This window comes from Crinia signifera, chromosome 6 (assembly GCF_055691185.1).
Source record: "Crinia signifera chromosome 6, ASM5569118v1, whole genome shotgun sequence".
In the NCBI taxonomy this organism is placed as follows: domain Eukaryota; kingdom Metazoa; phylum Chordata; class Amphibia; order Anura; family Myobatrachidae; genus Crinia; species Crinia signifera.
Window position 1 is genome coordinate 256,748,237 of NC_139222.1, and position 18,092 is coordinate 256,766,328.

Genomic DNA, 18,092 nt, shown 5'->3' on the forward strand with positions numbered 1-18,092 from the left:
CACTTTGAGCACAAAAGTTCAGTTAAAAACACAGAACAAATAACATAAACAATACAGTAAATGGCAGAAAAGTGTAAATAATAATTACTTAAATTGCTTAGAGCCAGTAAAATTGAAATGGAATTTTCAATTTTTATATTTCACACTAATAAGAATCATTCACTAATCAGCAGCCACCCCACTCTTAAAGTATGAGGTAGTACATTGGGAGTGTTCAGTAAACTGTTTTCCAGATCTTACATTCACAGATGTAGTGTATTTTCTACAATTGCATAATTGGTTGTGTCTTGGATGTATTTGATTAATTAAACTTGGCCCACATCCTCATCAGCTGCTTGAAGATTCACTAGCATTTGAATATCCTTATGTTAATTCCTTCCAGGAACTTTTGTATATTTTCGGTAGAGATGAATGGGCTTGGTAGACAGATAACTGAGTCCACTTGAACAAGGCAGAACATCACCTTACCACTGTCGTATCTTGTGGGCTTTGGACCGTTGTTTGACTGATCGATCTGTTCTTTGCCAATCAGCAGTAAGTCCATACATATCAAAAGGGACTTTAACATTGCTTCATAGTGCATTCCCATGCACTAAGAAGCAGCTGCTGCTTTCACCTCTACCCAAAAGCTGTTGCCTCCATGCAGAGGTTGCTGCTGAGGTGAAAGGCACTGAGAGAGTGCTGTGTACACCACATTGCTCGGACCATTATTTTGGGCATTTAACAAAGTAAGGGCGAGATGTATCAAATGGAAAATGCGGTAAAACCCCGGTTTTACCGCATTTTCCAATGTATCAAAAATGATACCGTAGTGTAGGGTATCACCACCTTTGCTTGGCGATACCCTATAGAAGCCTATGGGCTTCTTTTCGCCGCCTGCCGACGCAAACCCGCCGCCTCGCCGACCCCCCCCTCTCACTTACCTTTTTGAAGGGTCCTCCTCCCCCTAGTGAAGCAGCCGGACATCCTTCCGGCTGCAGGGGGGAGGAGGAGGCGCCGGGGACAGCATGCTTAGCTGTCCCCGGCGTGAGGGATGCAGGAGCCGGCTGGGAGGTGACGGAGACCCCCCGCACACCACATTCCAGGTATCGCGGGGGGCCTCCGTCACCGCATCGCGATGCCAGCCGCATATGTTAGTACATATGCGGCGGCATCGCGGCGGGGGGGCTGCGAAGGGCGGCAATGTATTTTAATACATCCCGCCCTATGACCTTTGTGCTGTCACAGTAAGTGCACAGTAAGTTCAACCTGCCCGCTATTACCCGAACAGTACCTGACTCACAATTTATCCAACCTTCACTGTAACCAACATTGTATCTTGCACTGTAACCAACCTACACTTATCTGAGCCACACTGTATCTGACCAGCACTGTGACCCTCACTGTAGCCAACCCACATTGTATCCAACTCTCACTGTAACCTGCACTGTATTCAACCTTAACTGTATCTGACCTGCACTCTAATCCAGACTGTATCCAACCTGCACTGCATCCAACTAGAACTGTAACCTGCACTGTATCTGGCCCACATTGGAACCAACCCACACGTATCAGACCTGTAATGTAATTAGCACTGTATCCAACCTTAACTGTAACCAACATTGTATCTTGCACTGTAACCAACCTGCACTTATCTGAGCCACACTGTATCTGACCCACAATGTGACCTTCACTGTAGCCGACCCTCACTGTATCTGACCTTCACTCTAATCCACAATGTATCCAACCTGCACTGCATTCATCTAGAACTGTATCCTGCCCACATTGGATCCAAACCACACTTGTAAGACCTGTAATGTAACCAGCACTGTATTAACGACATTCTCTGAGGAAGCCACCGACTGCATTAAGGCGGAGAAATGTGTTAGTAGGATCTGGTACCAGTATCTTTGTTCTCCGTGGACGGCCTTCCACCCACCACCACTAAACCTGAACGGCTGAACCTGAATTGCCAACCTAGCCTGGGCCAAAAAATTGCCACCTTGGTAGGAAGGATTTGCAGACTTATCATCCTCACCTTCAGCAAAAAATATTGCTGCTACAAAAACTATAACCTGATGTCTTACTACTAATCACTATGGAATAACCACTCTATTGGCAGTATTCAATGGATGCCGGATCCATTTTGCCGGAATGGATCCAGCATCCATTATTCAATTCATCGGCCAAATCTTGATGTCAGATTTGGCCGATGATTGACACTCACCCGGCCGGCGCTCGGACCAGGTGAGTGCGGCAGCGGGGGATGGCGGGGGATGGCGAGGGACAGCGAGGGAGCCTGGATGGAGCTGGGTGAGGTGCTCTCAACTGGCTCGGCGGCGGGTATATACGTGAGGGTGCGGGCGGCGGCATGAGGGTGCGAACTGCGGTGGAAAGGAGGACAGTGCTGTGTAAACTGCTTACCTGGCGCCGTCCTCCCTGCCTCAATTCGACATCTTGTTATGCCGGATTGAGAACGACGGAAACACAGCAGTTTTGGCTGTGTTTCCATCAAAAGCAGGTGAATTGACGGCTCTTCCGTCAATCCACCTGCTTTTCGGCATGTCGAAAGATTTTGACATGCCGAAAAAATAAGCTAATATTGAATACATCGGAACCCCTTCCGATGTATTCATGTCGATAACTGCCGTCTTTTTCGGCAAGACGGCAGTTTCGACAGTGATTGAATATATACCTATGCCTCTGTGTTCTCTGCCTCACTAACATCTACAAAAATATTGCTGCCAACTATTAGCTAATGACTCTGTACTGCTATATGCTTTCTGCACATACTAAAAAGAACCATTAACTGCTGCTATTCGCTGCATAGTGGCTTTTCATAGCTGCTTGCTCTCTACATCAGGATTAAGGCACTAACATCGATTGCACAGGGACTCTTCTGGACGGATAATTAAATCTGTTCATATATTGCTATTAATGGTTTTTAATGTTCTTATGTATTATTAGTTGTTTAATTGCTTTGTATATTTTATGATTTGTTGTATGGCTAATTTTTCCATTTTTATCAGTTAGAATTAAAAATATATTTTCTTTTAATTGTGTATTTTATGAAATTAATGAACAAAGATCGACCCCTAGTGGCGTTTAAAGAAAGCACTAGAGGAGTTAATACATGAGAAGAATCACAGATCTCAGCGCAGTATAACCTCTCTCTAGCACTGTATTAAACAAACACTGTAATCCCCACTGTATCCAACCCACAATGTATCCAGCACTTTATCCAACCTGCTCTGTAACCTATACTGTATCTGACCCATACTGTATCCAACCTGCACTGTATCTGACCCACAGTGAAACCATCACTGTGTTCAATCTGCAAAATACCCTCACTGTATCCGACCTGCACTGTAACCAGCACTGAGTCCCTGATTCAGCATGGCTATGAAAAGCAAAATCTTTTTATAATGGGCAAAACCATGTGCACTGCAAGTGCGAGAAAAGTAAGGTGCAGAGAGAGGTAGAATTGACTGAGTTATTGTGTTTATGTGCAGGGTAAATACTGTCTGCTTTATTTTTACATTGCAATTTAGATTTCAGTTTAAACACACCCCACCCAAATCTAACTCTCTCTACAATGAGTTTTGCCCATTAGAGAAGGATTTTGCTTTTGCGATCCATGTTGAATCATGCCCTGTGTCCAACTCACACTGTGGGCCTTATTCTAGTTCACTCTTTCTGACCAAATCCTTCTTAGATGGACAAAACCATGGAAAAAAATATGAGCACTACAAAATTAAAGTGGTAAAAGCTGCAAAATGTAACGTTGAGTCGGAAAGTAGTCCATTTTCTGAAATGCATACACATTCAGTAGTAGTAAGTAATAGTATTCAGGTGATATTTAATATACTATACAATAACAATCATTAACCACTAATTTGGCTAAAATGTTTATTTTAAATAGAAATTTCTAGTGACCATGTCCACCAAATACATACTTATTTTAAGGGCTTTGTCTCTAGAGCATGGGTGTCAAACACAAGGCCCGCGGGCCAAATCCGGCCCGCCAGACCTCGTCATGTGGCCCGTGCGAGGAGATAGCACGCAGGGGCAGTGTGTCTAAAACAGGAGTGCTGCGGGCCACGTCCACGTCCGCGGCCGCCTTACCTGTTCCTCCACTGTCGGCGGCCATGTTCCTGTAGGCACATATGTATGCGGCTACAGAAACATGGCCGCCGGCCTCCACGGCTACGTGGAGGAGGGCCCAGCCGCCTGTTTCCTCTGATGCCCGGCAGTGACAGACACTGGGTGGGGATGTTATGACGATGACGCCGCCCGCCCATGCGTCTGTAGAGAAGTAGGAGCAGGCAGGGAAGCTGGACCGGGAGTCAGGGACAGTGTGGCCGCAGCAAGCAGTGAAGAAAAGCTGGAAGCCGCAGCAGCTGCAGGACAGACGGAGAAACAGTAAGTGAGGATGAGGATCACACTCACAATAAAAAAAAAATATCTGCTGTTTCCTGAGGTGTCCCCGTGTATAATAATAATAATGCCATGACACCACAGGCTGCTACTCCTATTATACAGGGGGAGCAGCCTGTGGTGTCATGGCATTATAATTATACAGGGGGACCTACAGATACAACCGGCCCTTTGAGGGTGACCAAACTGCTGATGCGGCCCCCGATGAATTTGAGTTTGACACCCCTGCTCTAGAGTCTACCATTTAAACAAATTTAAATTGAATAGGTTTATGTCAAGATCCTTGGGGACACAGATTAATAGTGATGCCAATTGGGTGTATGAATTGACTTCATGGGACCATGTTCCTTTCTGACTAATTCCAACCCTTCTAGAATCTCTGATCACTGAACTGTGGATACACAGTAAACTGGTCCATACATTCCCAACTTCAGTCCTCAAGGTACACTAACATTGAAGGATTTCGTGATATCCAGGCTTCAGCACAGATGACTAAACTGAGGTTGGCAATGCCTGCATCAGTCTTACAAAGTTGCTACACTGTGAAATCAATGCTGCTTTCAGGTTTACTGGGAATGATTTAAGTGCAACTTCTCTGAACAGGTAACCCTTTCAATGTGCTAACTGTAAAGTGGCGGCAACTAAATGTCCCCCCCCTGTTAGTGGAGGAAAAAATTGAAACAATAGAACAGTGAATAGAGTGCGCCAGAAGTATACCACCACCAGCCAAACTGGCACTCAATAGTGATTAAAATTCTTGCAACCAATTTGGAAAATGTCACATTTAATATAGCTAATAAAATATAAAAACAATATAAAATTAGAACATTTCATTCCATTTGATATGATCGTACAATTAACATAAGTAGAAATCATAACCCAACGCGTTTCGTCATCATGACTTCATCAGGGGCAAGATTCCACACAATATGAAGAAGGTTGGAATTTAAACGTCAGTCAGTGGGCGGTATTCAATGTGAATACCTGCGAGGTGCAGCGAATCCTTTTTTGGATTCGCTGCACATTCGCCACGTTCCGGAGCCGGCGGGCTCCGGTATTCAACGAGTCAGGGGCAGCGAGCCCCTGACTGGCGAATATGAGCTCCTGCGGCGATTGCCGCAGGGAGCCTGAGGACGGTGCCAGGCAGAGAGATGGTAGTCTCTCTGCCTAGCCCAGACCTTTGTGGGGGGTTAGGTGGGCCCCCCGGGGGTGCCAGCAGCGGAGCGTATATTCACTACACACGATTGTAATGATCGTGCAGTGAATATATGAATATGTAATGAGCGGCTCGGCTCCGGCGCCCCCTGCTGGCTGCTGTGTAAAAAAAAAAAAATATATATTATTTTTAAAATTAAATATATATTCATGTGCTTACAGCACATGAATAAAAATAGCATGCCCTTCCTCAGAATAAAATTCCTGATTTTTTGACACCAAATGTAAAAAACAAAACACTTTATTTTAAAAGTTCACATTCCACTTTGCCATAAAAAGATAGCGATTGCTACTCGGTGAATCATGGCGAAAAAAACCTTCAAATGTATTTGCCATGTGCTCATTGAATAGGGTGATTCACCGTTTTTGACAGAAATTCGCCAAACAGCACAAATTCGCCATAAAAACCTGGCGAATCAGGCTCATTGAATACCGCCCAGTGAGTGATCATTGGCCTCTTGAGCATTCACAGCCCTGCACGCTGATGTAGTGGTTGCTCACTTCCAATGATACTTTTGAATTACCTAAACTTTGAGCATGTATTTCTATAACTCATTCTTTGGACCCTTTCTCTTGTAGACTGACAGCAAAGGCTGTCTATCCAGGGAGATCGACCTTCATTATTTCAATTTCTCAAGTCCAGATCGTGACACATTTTTAAAAATAAAAACTTCTCTGACAGAAGATGGCACAGGTAATAATTTGTAAGAAACCTAATAATGATGTTATTTATGAATATTGCTCAAAGATGAAAATCGGCACAATAACCATAGTCACCAATAAGTGTACATGTTTTCTATCTGTTTATTGGCAGCTACAGTGCATGTGAGAGTACAAGTGGAAACATATTCAAATAATTTCACTTAAGTTCTGAAGAGGCCTGCTAGTGATCCGCTGCCAGTGTTCCGCTGCCAGTAGACCGCTGCTAGTGTTCCGCTGCCCGATTTTTAAAAAATATTCTGCTGGACCCCTCGCTCATTCTGGTGTTCTAGTGGACTGTGAGCCTGATTCATGTTGGCACGCTAAGCAGGGTATATTCACTGCATAGCGAATGGATAAATGACACCCGCCCTGCAAATGTCCATGCTGGCGTGCCAATGAATGTGTATGCTTACACATCCATTCACATGCAGGTGTACAGGCAAAAAATCATTCAATGGTCGCCGACCATCAAATGATTTTTCACCCACTCACAGATAAAAGTCAGTCTGAACTGACTTTTATATGGGCCGGAGATGGCCGAGAACAGGGCTGGCTTCTTCACCATGCCTGGGTTTGCATGTGGACACCCAACGTTTTTCTGGTTGCACCCACTGTTTTTGTGGGCACGCCCAGTCTGGGGTAATGCGTTGGCCAGGGGAACTATATAAAAATGTCCCCCGGCTGTTGCGTTAGCCTGCTGACTGTTTGGGACTGGTGCTCATTTTCCAAATACATAGGACCCCTACTCTATTTGTCCCCCATATTTTGGGAACCAGGACTGTCCCATGAGCCTGGTGCTGGTTATATAAATATGAGGGGACCCCAACTTTTTCCCCCCTGTATTTTCTGCAATCAGGACCAGGCTCAAGGCTGGTTATTTCTATTTTTACACAGAGAAACCTGCACGGATCTGACTTATCCGTGCAGGCTTCAGCCAAATACACCTGGAAAATGAGGAGTATTTTCCAGGCGCAATTTTGGGACTATTACCGGCCGTAATTTACATACGGCCTGACAGTAAATCTGGAATCACCATTCGAATGAATGGTGAATTCCATTTGTATTCTTTCGATGGCGTAAGCATTTGTATTTCAAAATCTGAATGCAAATATGCCTAGTAAAATAATATGAATAGCCATATACTGTACTGGCCTTTGTAAATTCGCAAAATAAAAATTTACGGCTGTATATGGCTACGAATATGGACATTCATATGTTAGTAAATTTTCCCCTCAGTGTTCAAACTCAATATAAATAAATTGCATGTTACCACAGATTATTATTATAAAAATCTCTCCTTCATATACTGTAGGTCATAATGAAAAATCATCAACCAACCTCTTCCTCGGGAATTACAGAAAGATTCAATTTATGGATTTCAAAACTTTCTACCATAAAGGTGTCCCATTTGCAGGCAAGGTAAGGAGATTGTATACAAGCCATTATAGACAGATCCCCCCCCCCCCCCCCCCCCACAAATATCAAAATATAAGATATATCCATGTTAGCATATAGAAATAATTTACTACAAATGTGAAAATTGTACCTCAGCACAATAGTGTGGGAACCTCAGCGGTTAATATTTTAATGTTTTCCTTGTCCTCTGTGCATTTGGTCTCCTGTTTTTGTACTGGAGTTTAGAATATGTAAATCTACTTTACAGTACATCTATTCTGTGAGACGATGTGATTATTAGCGGTATCCGGTCAGCAGGTCGACAGTGACACTTGCACACGCAGAGGAGGTTTCTGAGTACCCCCTCCTGCCCATAGATCTATTGTTTCTGTTTGCTGGTAACGCAGCAGTGTGCGGCAGCTGCCTCGTATTATAGATAGAGACAGGCTGCTTCTTTGCTGTCTGAAAGTAGGGGGAGTTAGCTGCAGAGGCAGGGTGCAGCTCCTCCCAGGCATTGCTCTGTGTGGCTGGGGTAGAGAGCTTGCTGGGGGACTCGGGGAGGCAAGGAGTAGAGATGGGTCGTTCGCGAATGAAGCAGATCTTTTGACGTATCCCATACAAGAGTGAGTGAGCCGCTGATACCAAACAGGTGATCCGTCATTCTTTTACTTTCAGTTTCATTACAATGTGTGAAGGAAAGGCATTGGCAATAAAAGTGAATTGTGACATCCTCTACTCCACAGTAATTAATGTACATTTTAGCCCTATTGTTCTCTATGTATGTCTATATTCCCCATAGCTGCGTGTATTTCCAGATCAGATCGCTCTTGCCCAAATATGGTTTGACAGGAAATACCCAGGAAAGAATTCACCAAAAGGTTATGTCCAATTACCATACTTTTGTTCCTGCTATCACAGGAGGGTGGTAGCTGAGGGACAATCTTCACAGGGGGTGATCCAATTCCCCTGCTATCAACAGGAAATGTTCACAGGGGGTAATCAGGACATAATGTAATCAGACTGTGTTTTGTATCTTGTGTTGACACTGCATCTGCATATCTCTGGCCACTTCCAGACTTTCTGGGGCCTGACCCAGCAGGGAAGGGGGGGCAGCAGCAGTACCTGGGAGGGGGGATAAACCTGACTTGAATCCACCAATAGAGATTGAGTGCAAGCCCACTGATGGTATGGAGACGCGTGGGAATTTAGAAGTTTTTAAAATGACTTGCACACAAGCCAGGAGGGAGATTTGATGGACTGTCCTGGACTAAGAGGTTATGCTCTGTCTAGGTATCGTGTGGACTTACCTGCTATCACTGCTGTGTGGAATAAGTGATAGTTTCGTTATTTGGACTGTGATGCTACAAGGACTTTGCTACCCGGATGTTTTTATGCTACCATTTGAATCTTTTTCCTGTCTTCATCTACATGTGTGTGCTGTGATAAAAATAAACCATATTTTGGTTTCATCTGCTCGGTGTCTGAGTGATTGAAGAATCCCGTATCCTCACATTTGGCGGCAGCAGCGGGATCACTCAGACACCAACCTTCGAGCAACGAGTCATAAACACCTCAGGGAATGGATCCAGCACCACTATGCTACCGATACAGCAAAATGGATCAACTGCAGGATCTGTGCCGTACGAGGCAGATTGAGTTTGAGGCATTGGACACCAGAGCAGCATTAATGGCAAAGCTGGCACAATGGGACCAAGAACACCCTGGACAGGAGGACGATGAGGACCCCGTCCTAGAGCGGAACGAGGTGCAGGGGGCCAACAGGACAAATGCTTCAGGGGCTGCGCTGCCTGTTGGAAATGCAGATCAGTTGCAGGACTTGCTGGCAGCTCTGGGACAAGGAGCCTCAGTTTTGGGAGCTGCATTGGGGTTGCAGTCCTCTATACCCACTATGGCAGCATCAGTAAGCCAGGTGGCCAGGCTGAGATATAATGACATCCCACCTTTTGATGATGCCGGTTCGGATATTGATACCCATTTGCAGATGTTTGAATCTGTTATGACTTTGCATGGAATTGAGGCAGCAGAGTGGCCTCGATTTCTGTTCCCCAGTCTGAGAGGAAGGGCTCTGGAAGCATTCCATGCCCTGAGCCCAGAGCAGGTGCTGGTATATGAGGAGGTACGGAGTGTCCTGCTTGCTAGATATGCGGTGACTGCTGAATCATACCGTGTGAAGTTTCGCACCATAACCCGAAAAGGCAATTCTTCATTTACAGAGTTTAATAACCTGTTGCGGAGGAACTGTGATAAGTGGCTGTCCGTGAAGCAGGCCCTTACTGTAAAAGATATTAAAAATGCTTTTATCTTGGAGCAGCTGCTGAACAAGATGCCTCTTGAGATCAGAGAGTGGGTAGCAGATCGGACCCCTACCACCCCCGAGAAAGCGGCACAACTAGCGGACGAGTTCACAGCTAACAGGCCTCGGTGGAGAGGGGCCAACATCGAGGAAAAGACCAATCTCCGACGGGCCCAGCCAGATCGGGATCTACCGGCGGCCCCCCAATGCCCAGCTCCACAGCCCCCCAACCCCCGGCCTTGGGGACCCGAGCTACCAGGAGCCCGTCGCTGCTACAACTGTGACAAGGTGGGTCATGTCCACCGAGATTGCCCCCGGGGAAGAGGACCATTTCCAGGTGCCCGACATGCCTTGCCTCGAGTAGCTGTGTGCCAGGAACCATCATTTGGGGGAGGGGGAGGGGATTACTGTCCTGATGCGCCAGAGGCGGAGGAAGTAGTATACCAGGTGGAGGTGGTAGCAGCTATTGGAAAAGCCACCCCGGATAACATGAAGCCACATCTACAGCCTGTAAAAGTTAATGGGAAGGAACTGCAGGGGTTAAGAGATTTGGGTGCCTCCATCACCCTTATCCGCCCAGAATTAATCCCCCCTGCCAACTACTGAAGCAACGGAAAATTAAGATCTCCATGGCAGGGGGGCAGATCACTGTCATCCCCATGGCCCGGGTACACTTGGATTGGGGTCAGGACTCTGGGGAATTGAACGTGGGACTTCTGGAAGGGCTCCCCACCCATGTTATTCTAGGAAATGATTTGGGTGGTGGATTGGCCAGTTGTTTCGTGGGAGCTATCACCCGGAGCCAGTCACAGGCTGGAGAGATAGCACCTGAGGGCCCTCTCACGCCAGCACCAGGAATTACTGCTACAGCCCCTGAGCCACCGCCGGTGAGTAACATGGTACCAGACTTGCTTGACTGTGACATGAATCTGGGGGAGGTAGATAGAGTGGAATTTAGGGAAGCCCAACAAACAGATCCGTCCCTAGCTAGCCTCCGCAGGGCAGCAGGACGGAGTGATTGGGGAACTCAGGAGGATCGCATTCAGTGGGAGGAGGGGAGACTGTACAGGGTGCCAGCAAAAGCAGACCCATTAGAGCCCGAAGTCCCTAGGAAACAGTTAATTGTTCCCCAGCAGTACCGTGCGCGATTGCTAGCACTTGCCCATGACATCCCCTCAGCAGGCCATTTAGGGATTCGTAAAACCCGGGCCCGACTGCTGCGGCACTTCTTCTGGCCAGGGATAAACCAGGAGGTAAGACAGTATAGAGAGTCATGTGGGGTCTGTCAACGCCTCGGGAGACCCCCACGTCGTGTCCCCCTACAACCCATACCTGTGATCAGTGAGCCATTCAAGAGAGTGGCCATGGACATTGTTGGGCCTTTTAAGAAACCGAGCAGAACAGGAAAGAAATACATACTGACTGTGGTTGACTATGCGACTAGGTACCCAGAGGCGGTGGCGCTGGCATCCATAGATGCTGAGCATATTGCCCAGGCTCTCATGGATATCTTTAGTCGTGTGGGATTTCCCGAAGAAGTGGTCACCGACCAAGGTGCGCAATTTCAAGGGGACTTACTGCAGACCATATGGGCCAAATTTGGGGTCCATCCCTTTCGCACTACTGCCTATCACCCCCAAACAAACGGATTGTGTGAGCGATTTAATGCGACCCTTAAGCAGTTGCTACGGGCATATGCTGAATCAGAGGGGGGAGACTGGGAGAAATCCTTTCAACAGCTTCTATTCGCATACCGCGAAGTAAGGCAAGATTCTACCGGGTTCTCCCCTTTTGAGTTACTATATGCCAGAAGGGTCCGGGGTCCTCTCGACTTAGTCAGGGAAAGCTGGGAAGGATCATTCCAGGAACCGGAGGTTCCGGTCTTAGAATATGTGGCCCAAATGAGGGAGAGACTGCAAAGGCTAATGCAGCTTGCGCATGACCATATGCTGGAGGCACAGGGAAGGCAGTGCCAGTATTACAACCAGCATGCACGTGAACGGGAGTTGGAAGTGGGTCAGAAAGTGATGGTACTGGTACCTGTACGAAAGCACAAGTTACAGGCGACCTGGGCAGGGCCATATACTGTAGTGGACCGACAGGGGCAGGTAGATTATAGCATTGCCCTAGATCAAACCGGGAAGCGGGTGGGCACCTACCACATAAATAGATTAAAAAAAATATGTCACCAGGGAAATAGGGGCTGTGGCAATCTGCTGCCCACCAATGGATGACCCAGAGACTGACCCCATCCCTGACATTCTGGCAGCAACCAAGAAGGATGTGGGGGTGGAGGCCGTGCCCATAGGCACACAGTTAACTGAAACCCAGACCCGACAAATGAGGGAGGTTTTGGAGCTAGTGGGGCCTCAGTTCACTAGCAGGCCGGGACGCACTCATGTAGCAGTCCATCATGTCGACACCGGAGCAACTCGGCCCATTAGGCAACCAGCATATCGGCTGAATCCCGAGGTGCTCAATATGATGAAAAAAGAGGTAGACGAAATGCTGGCGCTTGGGGTCATTGTGCCATCAAATAGTCCCTGGGCCTCCAGCGTGGTCTTAGTGCCCAAGAAGGATGGGAGTACACGCTTCTGCGTGGACTATAGGAAGCTGAATGAGGTGACAGTGACAGACGCATACCCCATGCCCCGGGTAGATGAGCTGTTAGACAGGTTGGGGATGGCTCGCTATGTGTCCACCCTGGACCTTAGCAAGGGGTACTGGCAGATACCCCTTACCAGAGAGGCACAGGAGAGGTCAGCGTTCAATACCCCATTTGGGCTTTTTGAATTTACTGACATGCCCTTCGGGATGAAGAATGCCCCTGCCACCTTCCAGGGTACAGTAGATCGCATACTGACAGGGTGTCAGGAGTTTGCCCAGGCCTACCTGGATGATATAGCAATTTTTAGTGAGACCTGGGAGGATCATCTGCAGCATGTAGCCCAGGTTTTAGCAGAGATTAGCCAGGCAGGGTTGACAATCAGACCGGATAAGTGTCAGATGGGGATGGCAGAGGTGCTGTACCTTGGCCACAGGGTTGGGGGAGGCCGTATTCGTCCAGAACCAGCAAAAATTGAGGCCATTCTGAAGTGGCCTCACCCCACTAACCAAAAACAGGTACGTGCCTTCCTGGGCACAGCGGGGTACTATCGTAAATTTGTTCCTCAGTACAGCACCATTGCCAAACCACTGACTGACTTAACGACCAAAAAGTACACCCGAAACATTGACTGGACCCCTGACTGCGAGCAGGCTTTCTCCCAGCTTAAGGACATCTTGTCCCGGTCCCCAGTGTTAGCCGCCCCTGACTTCCGCCGGCGGTTCATTGTGCAAACAGATGCTTCAGCTTGTGGAATAGGAGCTGTGCTAAGTCAAATAGGGGAGGATGGGTGTGAGCACCCAGTTGCCTTTATTTCCCGAAAACTAGTTGCCCGCGAGATAGCCTACGCCACCATTGAAAAGGAGTGCCTAGCCATCGTCTGGGCACTAAAGAAGTTGCAGCCCTATGTGTATGGGCGTGAGTTTTCAGTGGTAACAGATCATAACCCCCTTAGTTTTCTACAACGTACAGCTGGAGACAATGGACGGTTACTGAGGTGGAGCTTAGCCCTACAACTGTACAACTTCTCTATTTCTCACAAAAAGGGTAAAGATCATGGAAACGCGGAAGGCCTATCCCGTCAGCAGGAACCAGACCCATTGCCACCTAACACCAGGAGACCAGCCCTTGCCATTACCCAGGACACCAGGAACATGGACTAAAATGTGGGGGAGGAAATGTGAAGGAATGGCATTGGCGATAAAAGTGAATTGTGACATCCTCTACTCCACAGTAATTAATGTACATTTTAGCCCTATTGTTCTCTCTGTATGTCTATATTCCCCATAGCTGCGTGTATTTCCAGATCAGATCGCTCTTGCCCAAATATGGTCTGACAGGAAATACCCAGGAAAGAATTCACCAAAAGGTTATGTTGAATTACCATACTTTTGTTCCTGCTATCACAGGAGGGTGGTAGCTGAGGGACAATCTTCACAGGGGGTGATCCAATTCCCCTGCTATCAACAGGAAATGTTCACAGGGGGTAATCAGGACATAATGTAATCAGACTGTGTTTTGTATCTTGTGTTGACACTGCATCTGCATATCTCTGGCCACTTCCAGACTTTCTGGGGCCTGACCCAGCAGGGGGGGGGGGGGGGGCAGCAGCAGTACCTGGGAGGGGGGATAAACCTGACTTGAATCCACCAATAGAGATTGAGTGCAAGCCCACGGATGGTATGGAGACGCGTGGGAATTTAGAAGTTTTTAAAATGACTTGCACACAAGCCAGGAGGGAGATTTGATGAACTGTCCTGGACTAAGAGGTTATGCTCTGTCTAGGTATCGTGTGGACTTACCTGCTATCACTGCTGTGTGGAATAAGTGATAGTTTCGTTATTTGGACTGTGATGCTACAAGGACTTTGCTACCCGGATGTTTTTATGCTACCATTTGAATCTTTTTCCTGTCTTCATCTACATGTGTGTGCTCTGATAAAAATAAACCATATTTTGGTTTCATCTGCTCGGTGTCTGAGTGATTGAAGAATCCCGTATCCTCACACAATGCATTTGCCTTAGCTCAGCACTGCCACCTGTGGCAGCTGAGATGTACTAACTCTGGAGACTGAGTACAGTGCTGCGACTGCAAATGAAAGAACAAGGCTGCTGCTGCTAGGGATGGCCATCTGTGCAGACAACATCGATGGTTGCCATCAATGGTGATTCTGCACCCAGCCATCCATCAGTGTTTTACTCGGTCATGTATGGTCTTATGTGTTCAGCTCACTTTAAAAAAAATGTTGATTTTACCATTTATGGCAATAAATGATTGTAAAACAAATTATGCTTCGTTATTATCAAATTGCCCCATTTTTCAAAGTGATTTGATGATGATCCCTCTAAAAGATCCGGATCTTTTCACGGATTGATCGCTCGATCTCAGCTCTTTTTAGTGACCCATTTTGCCAATCTCTAGCAAGGAGGACTGTTCTCTGCAACTGGGCAAGTGAGTGTGTTATATTCCCCAGGGTGTTATGCTGGCTGGGGGTCGCCATGCTTCGGGTTGGCGTTGATAGTGGGGGTGGCGTTGACAATGGGCGTACATTTAACATTGTAAGCACCCATCAGGGTGCTTGTACAATTAAAAATCGCATCGCATGCCGCTATATTGCATGCGATGCGATGAGATGCAGTACCCTGAAAATCGTGGGCGCCGTGATAATACACAAGTACCCTTAATTGAAATTGGGGTTCGGCATCCAGTCCCCAGTGGGTTACTCCGACCGCTGGTGCAGTCCAATACTTTTGGTCCTCTCAAAGAATCCACACTGGTACCGGTCTTGATGTTGCCAAAACACACTCCCCGTGTCCCTCTACGCGCTTCTCCGCCTTACTCCAGGTTCAGCGGCTTCCTCAGGATTTGGATCACCACCTCCTGAGGAAGCCGCTGAACCTGGAGTAAGGCGGATCTGACTCTTTTTTTTTTTTTTTTTCTAAATTGGATCTATTTTGTCGCAAATGGTTGCATATTGTCGAATTCATGGCCGTTTCTGACAAATTGCGGACTTTCCGATACTCGACATTCGGTACATTGAATACTGACTGTCAATGTACTGTCGGATCAGGAAAAAAATTTCCCGGATTCCGACTGTATAACCTCTAAGTGGGTCTATAGTTAGGTGATAATAGTGTGCAGAGCGCATTGAGGCACAGTACCCAAAGAATGCAGAGTGCAGCGAGCCATGCGAGGGGACGCAGTACACTTATATGGTGGCGGATGTCGACACAAAAAACATGAAAAATTCATTGTCATCCTTTTCTGTGTCAGCCATGTTCATGTCGACCTTCGACCTGTCAATGTCAACCTAGTGTATGTCAACCCTTCTTAGGTGTCCTCCTAGTCACCGCTGACCATTAGAGTTTGACCTAGTCACTGTATACCATTTATTCCGTAAACCTTATTAGCAACCTGTAACTGTACTGTGTATAATTTTTGCTGATGTTGCTTCCCCTTGGAACCTGGTTGGTGTATAGGGGTGTGGGCTGACTGGGGGCTGTGGTTGCACAATCGTGTCATCGTGGCTAAACCCCCGCTATACAATGCCACGAAGATAGACACCGCATAGTGGGGGAGGGGGGTGGGCCATGATTCAGCGCAAAACACTTCATCAGGTCCCCCTCAGTCCACCCACTTGTATTCTGTAAGGGATGCAATGTCATGGGGTTGCCATGCCCACTTTTACCATGGCCCGGGAGGTCCACCCAATTTTCTGGAACCTACCGGCCATTCTGGGTGTGCAGGCAAGAACGCTGTGTATGTAGTGATATGAAAGTTCTAACATCAGCTTCCATTTCTCATTCTCAGCTGCGTGTTATTGATGAAAATAACCAGCCTTTGGCTAATGAAGTCGTATCATTATCTTTGACTGTCAATGAGGATGATATTACCAATGTGGTGACCGACAAAAATGGAATTGCTCATTTTATCTTCAGCACATCTGAATGGGAAGACTCAGTGGCAATATTCGTAAGTCACACAAAGAAAGAAAAAGGGCCAGATGTACTAAGCTTCAAAAAGTGATAAAATGGAGAGTGATAAAGAGACAGCCAATCAGCTCCTACCTGTCATGTCACAGGCTGGGTTTCAAAAATGACAGATAGGAGCTGATTGGCTGGTTGTGTATCACTCTCCATTTGATCACTTTTGAAGCTTGATACATCTGGATCCCAAAGACAGATGTTTTCGACTTATGGGGATTTGCATGAATTATAAACTGCATGCATGCCAGGTTTTGTATCTATTAATGATCATAGTACTGTATACCTGACTTTCAGTAGGGTCTGTAGGTTTTATACCATCTGTAAATGATTTCTAATATATACTTTCAATTGGATGCACCTTTCAGATGCAATTTATGTTGAAACTTTAATTTCCTAGTACAATTCTACCAATTGTATAAAAGCAAACAACTCACTAGAATACAGTATATTCCATGGTTACAGGGCTTATGTGCACCCTAGCCCTAGTACTTCAAGGGGGGGCCAATGTTATCCACTTGACAAGTGGGTCCACTGACAGCAAAGCAGAGTATTCATCAGTTGGTTCCAGGTCCTAGAAGGCCAAAAGTCATTGGGCGAGATGTAATAGGGTGCCAAATTTTGACTTTTGAGAATTTTTCGTAAAAAAAAAAAAAAAGGCAGAATTCGCACATTTTCCGAAAATCACACATTTAATAGGATGCGAATTGCTGTAAAAAAAAATCACACTTTTTTCTGCAATTCGTACATTTTGACCTTTCGATTTCTCACCATTCAATTGGCATCCAGATGTTTTCACATTATAAAGTATACAACTCGCAAATGTAATAGGGTGCGATTTTTGGTAAACATTACCAAAAATCGCCCAGAAAGTAGACCATTTTCTGACTGGCGAATTTGACAGAACCATGCACAGTTTATTGAGATCTGTGCATGGTTCTGTCTTAAAAAATGTGTAAAAGTAAAAAAAAAATGGTGTGAGGTCCAAAAATACGGGGGACAAAAGCGTAGTGTACCCTGTTTTTCTGAAACTAGCCCCGGACTCGGGGGCCAAAAAAACTGTGGGTCCAACAGCCCGTGGTGTCATGCCACAGCCGGGGAAACTTTTTACGTAAAGTCCCCCGGCTGTACCATGTGCATTGTGGATGGTCAGCTGTATAATAATAAAGGAGGCCTCCCCCGCATGCTGGGATTGGTGAACCAAAATTTGGGACATTAATGGGCCCCCTTGGACTTGTAGTTCACCTGTAATAAGAATGGTCAGTACTTGTGTACAATCACAGCTCCCATCGCATGCCATCGCATGCCATATGTAGTGGCATGCGATGGCATGCGATTTTACCGTGTTTTTATGCATTTTTGTTAAAAATAGCATGCGATCGCATCGCATGCGATTGCATGAGATCGCATGCGATCTGATGCGATGCGATGTCATTTTTCACTGAAATTATGGACATGAGTT

General features: G+C 46.5%; 1 protein-coding gene across 1 annotated transcript in view; it reads left to right on the forward strand.

The window, feature by feature from the left end:
• LOC146009767 (alpha-2-macroglobulin-like protein 1) overlaps positions 1–18,092 on the forward strand; it is a 171,592-nt gene that overhangs the window by 29,283 nt on the left and 124,217 nt on the right. Inside the window, exons 10-12 of the mRNA XM_083150228.1 lie at positions 6,211–6,325; positions 7,646–7,752; positions 16,458–16,619. Coding sequence (XP_083006354.1) covers positions 6,211–6,325; positions 7,646–7,752; positions 16,458–16,619 — 384 coding nt within the window. The remainder of the gene's footprint in view (positions 1–6,210; positions 6,326–7,645; positions 7,753–16,457; positions 16,620–18,092) is intronic.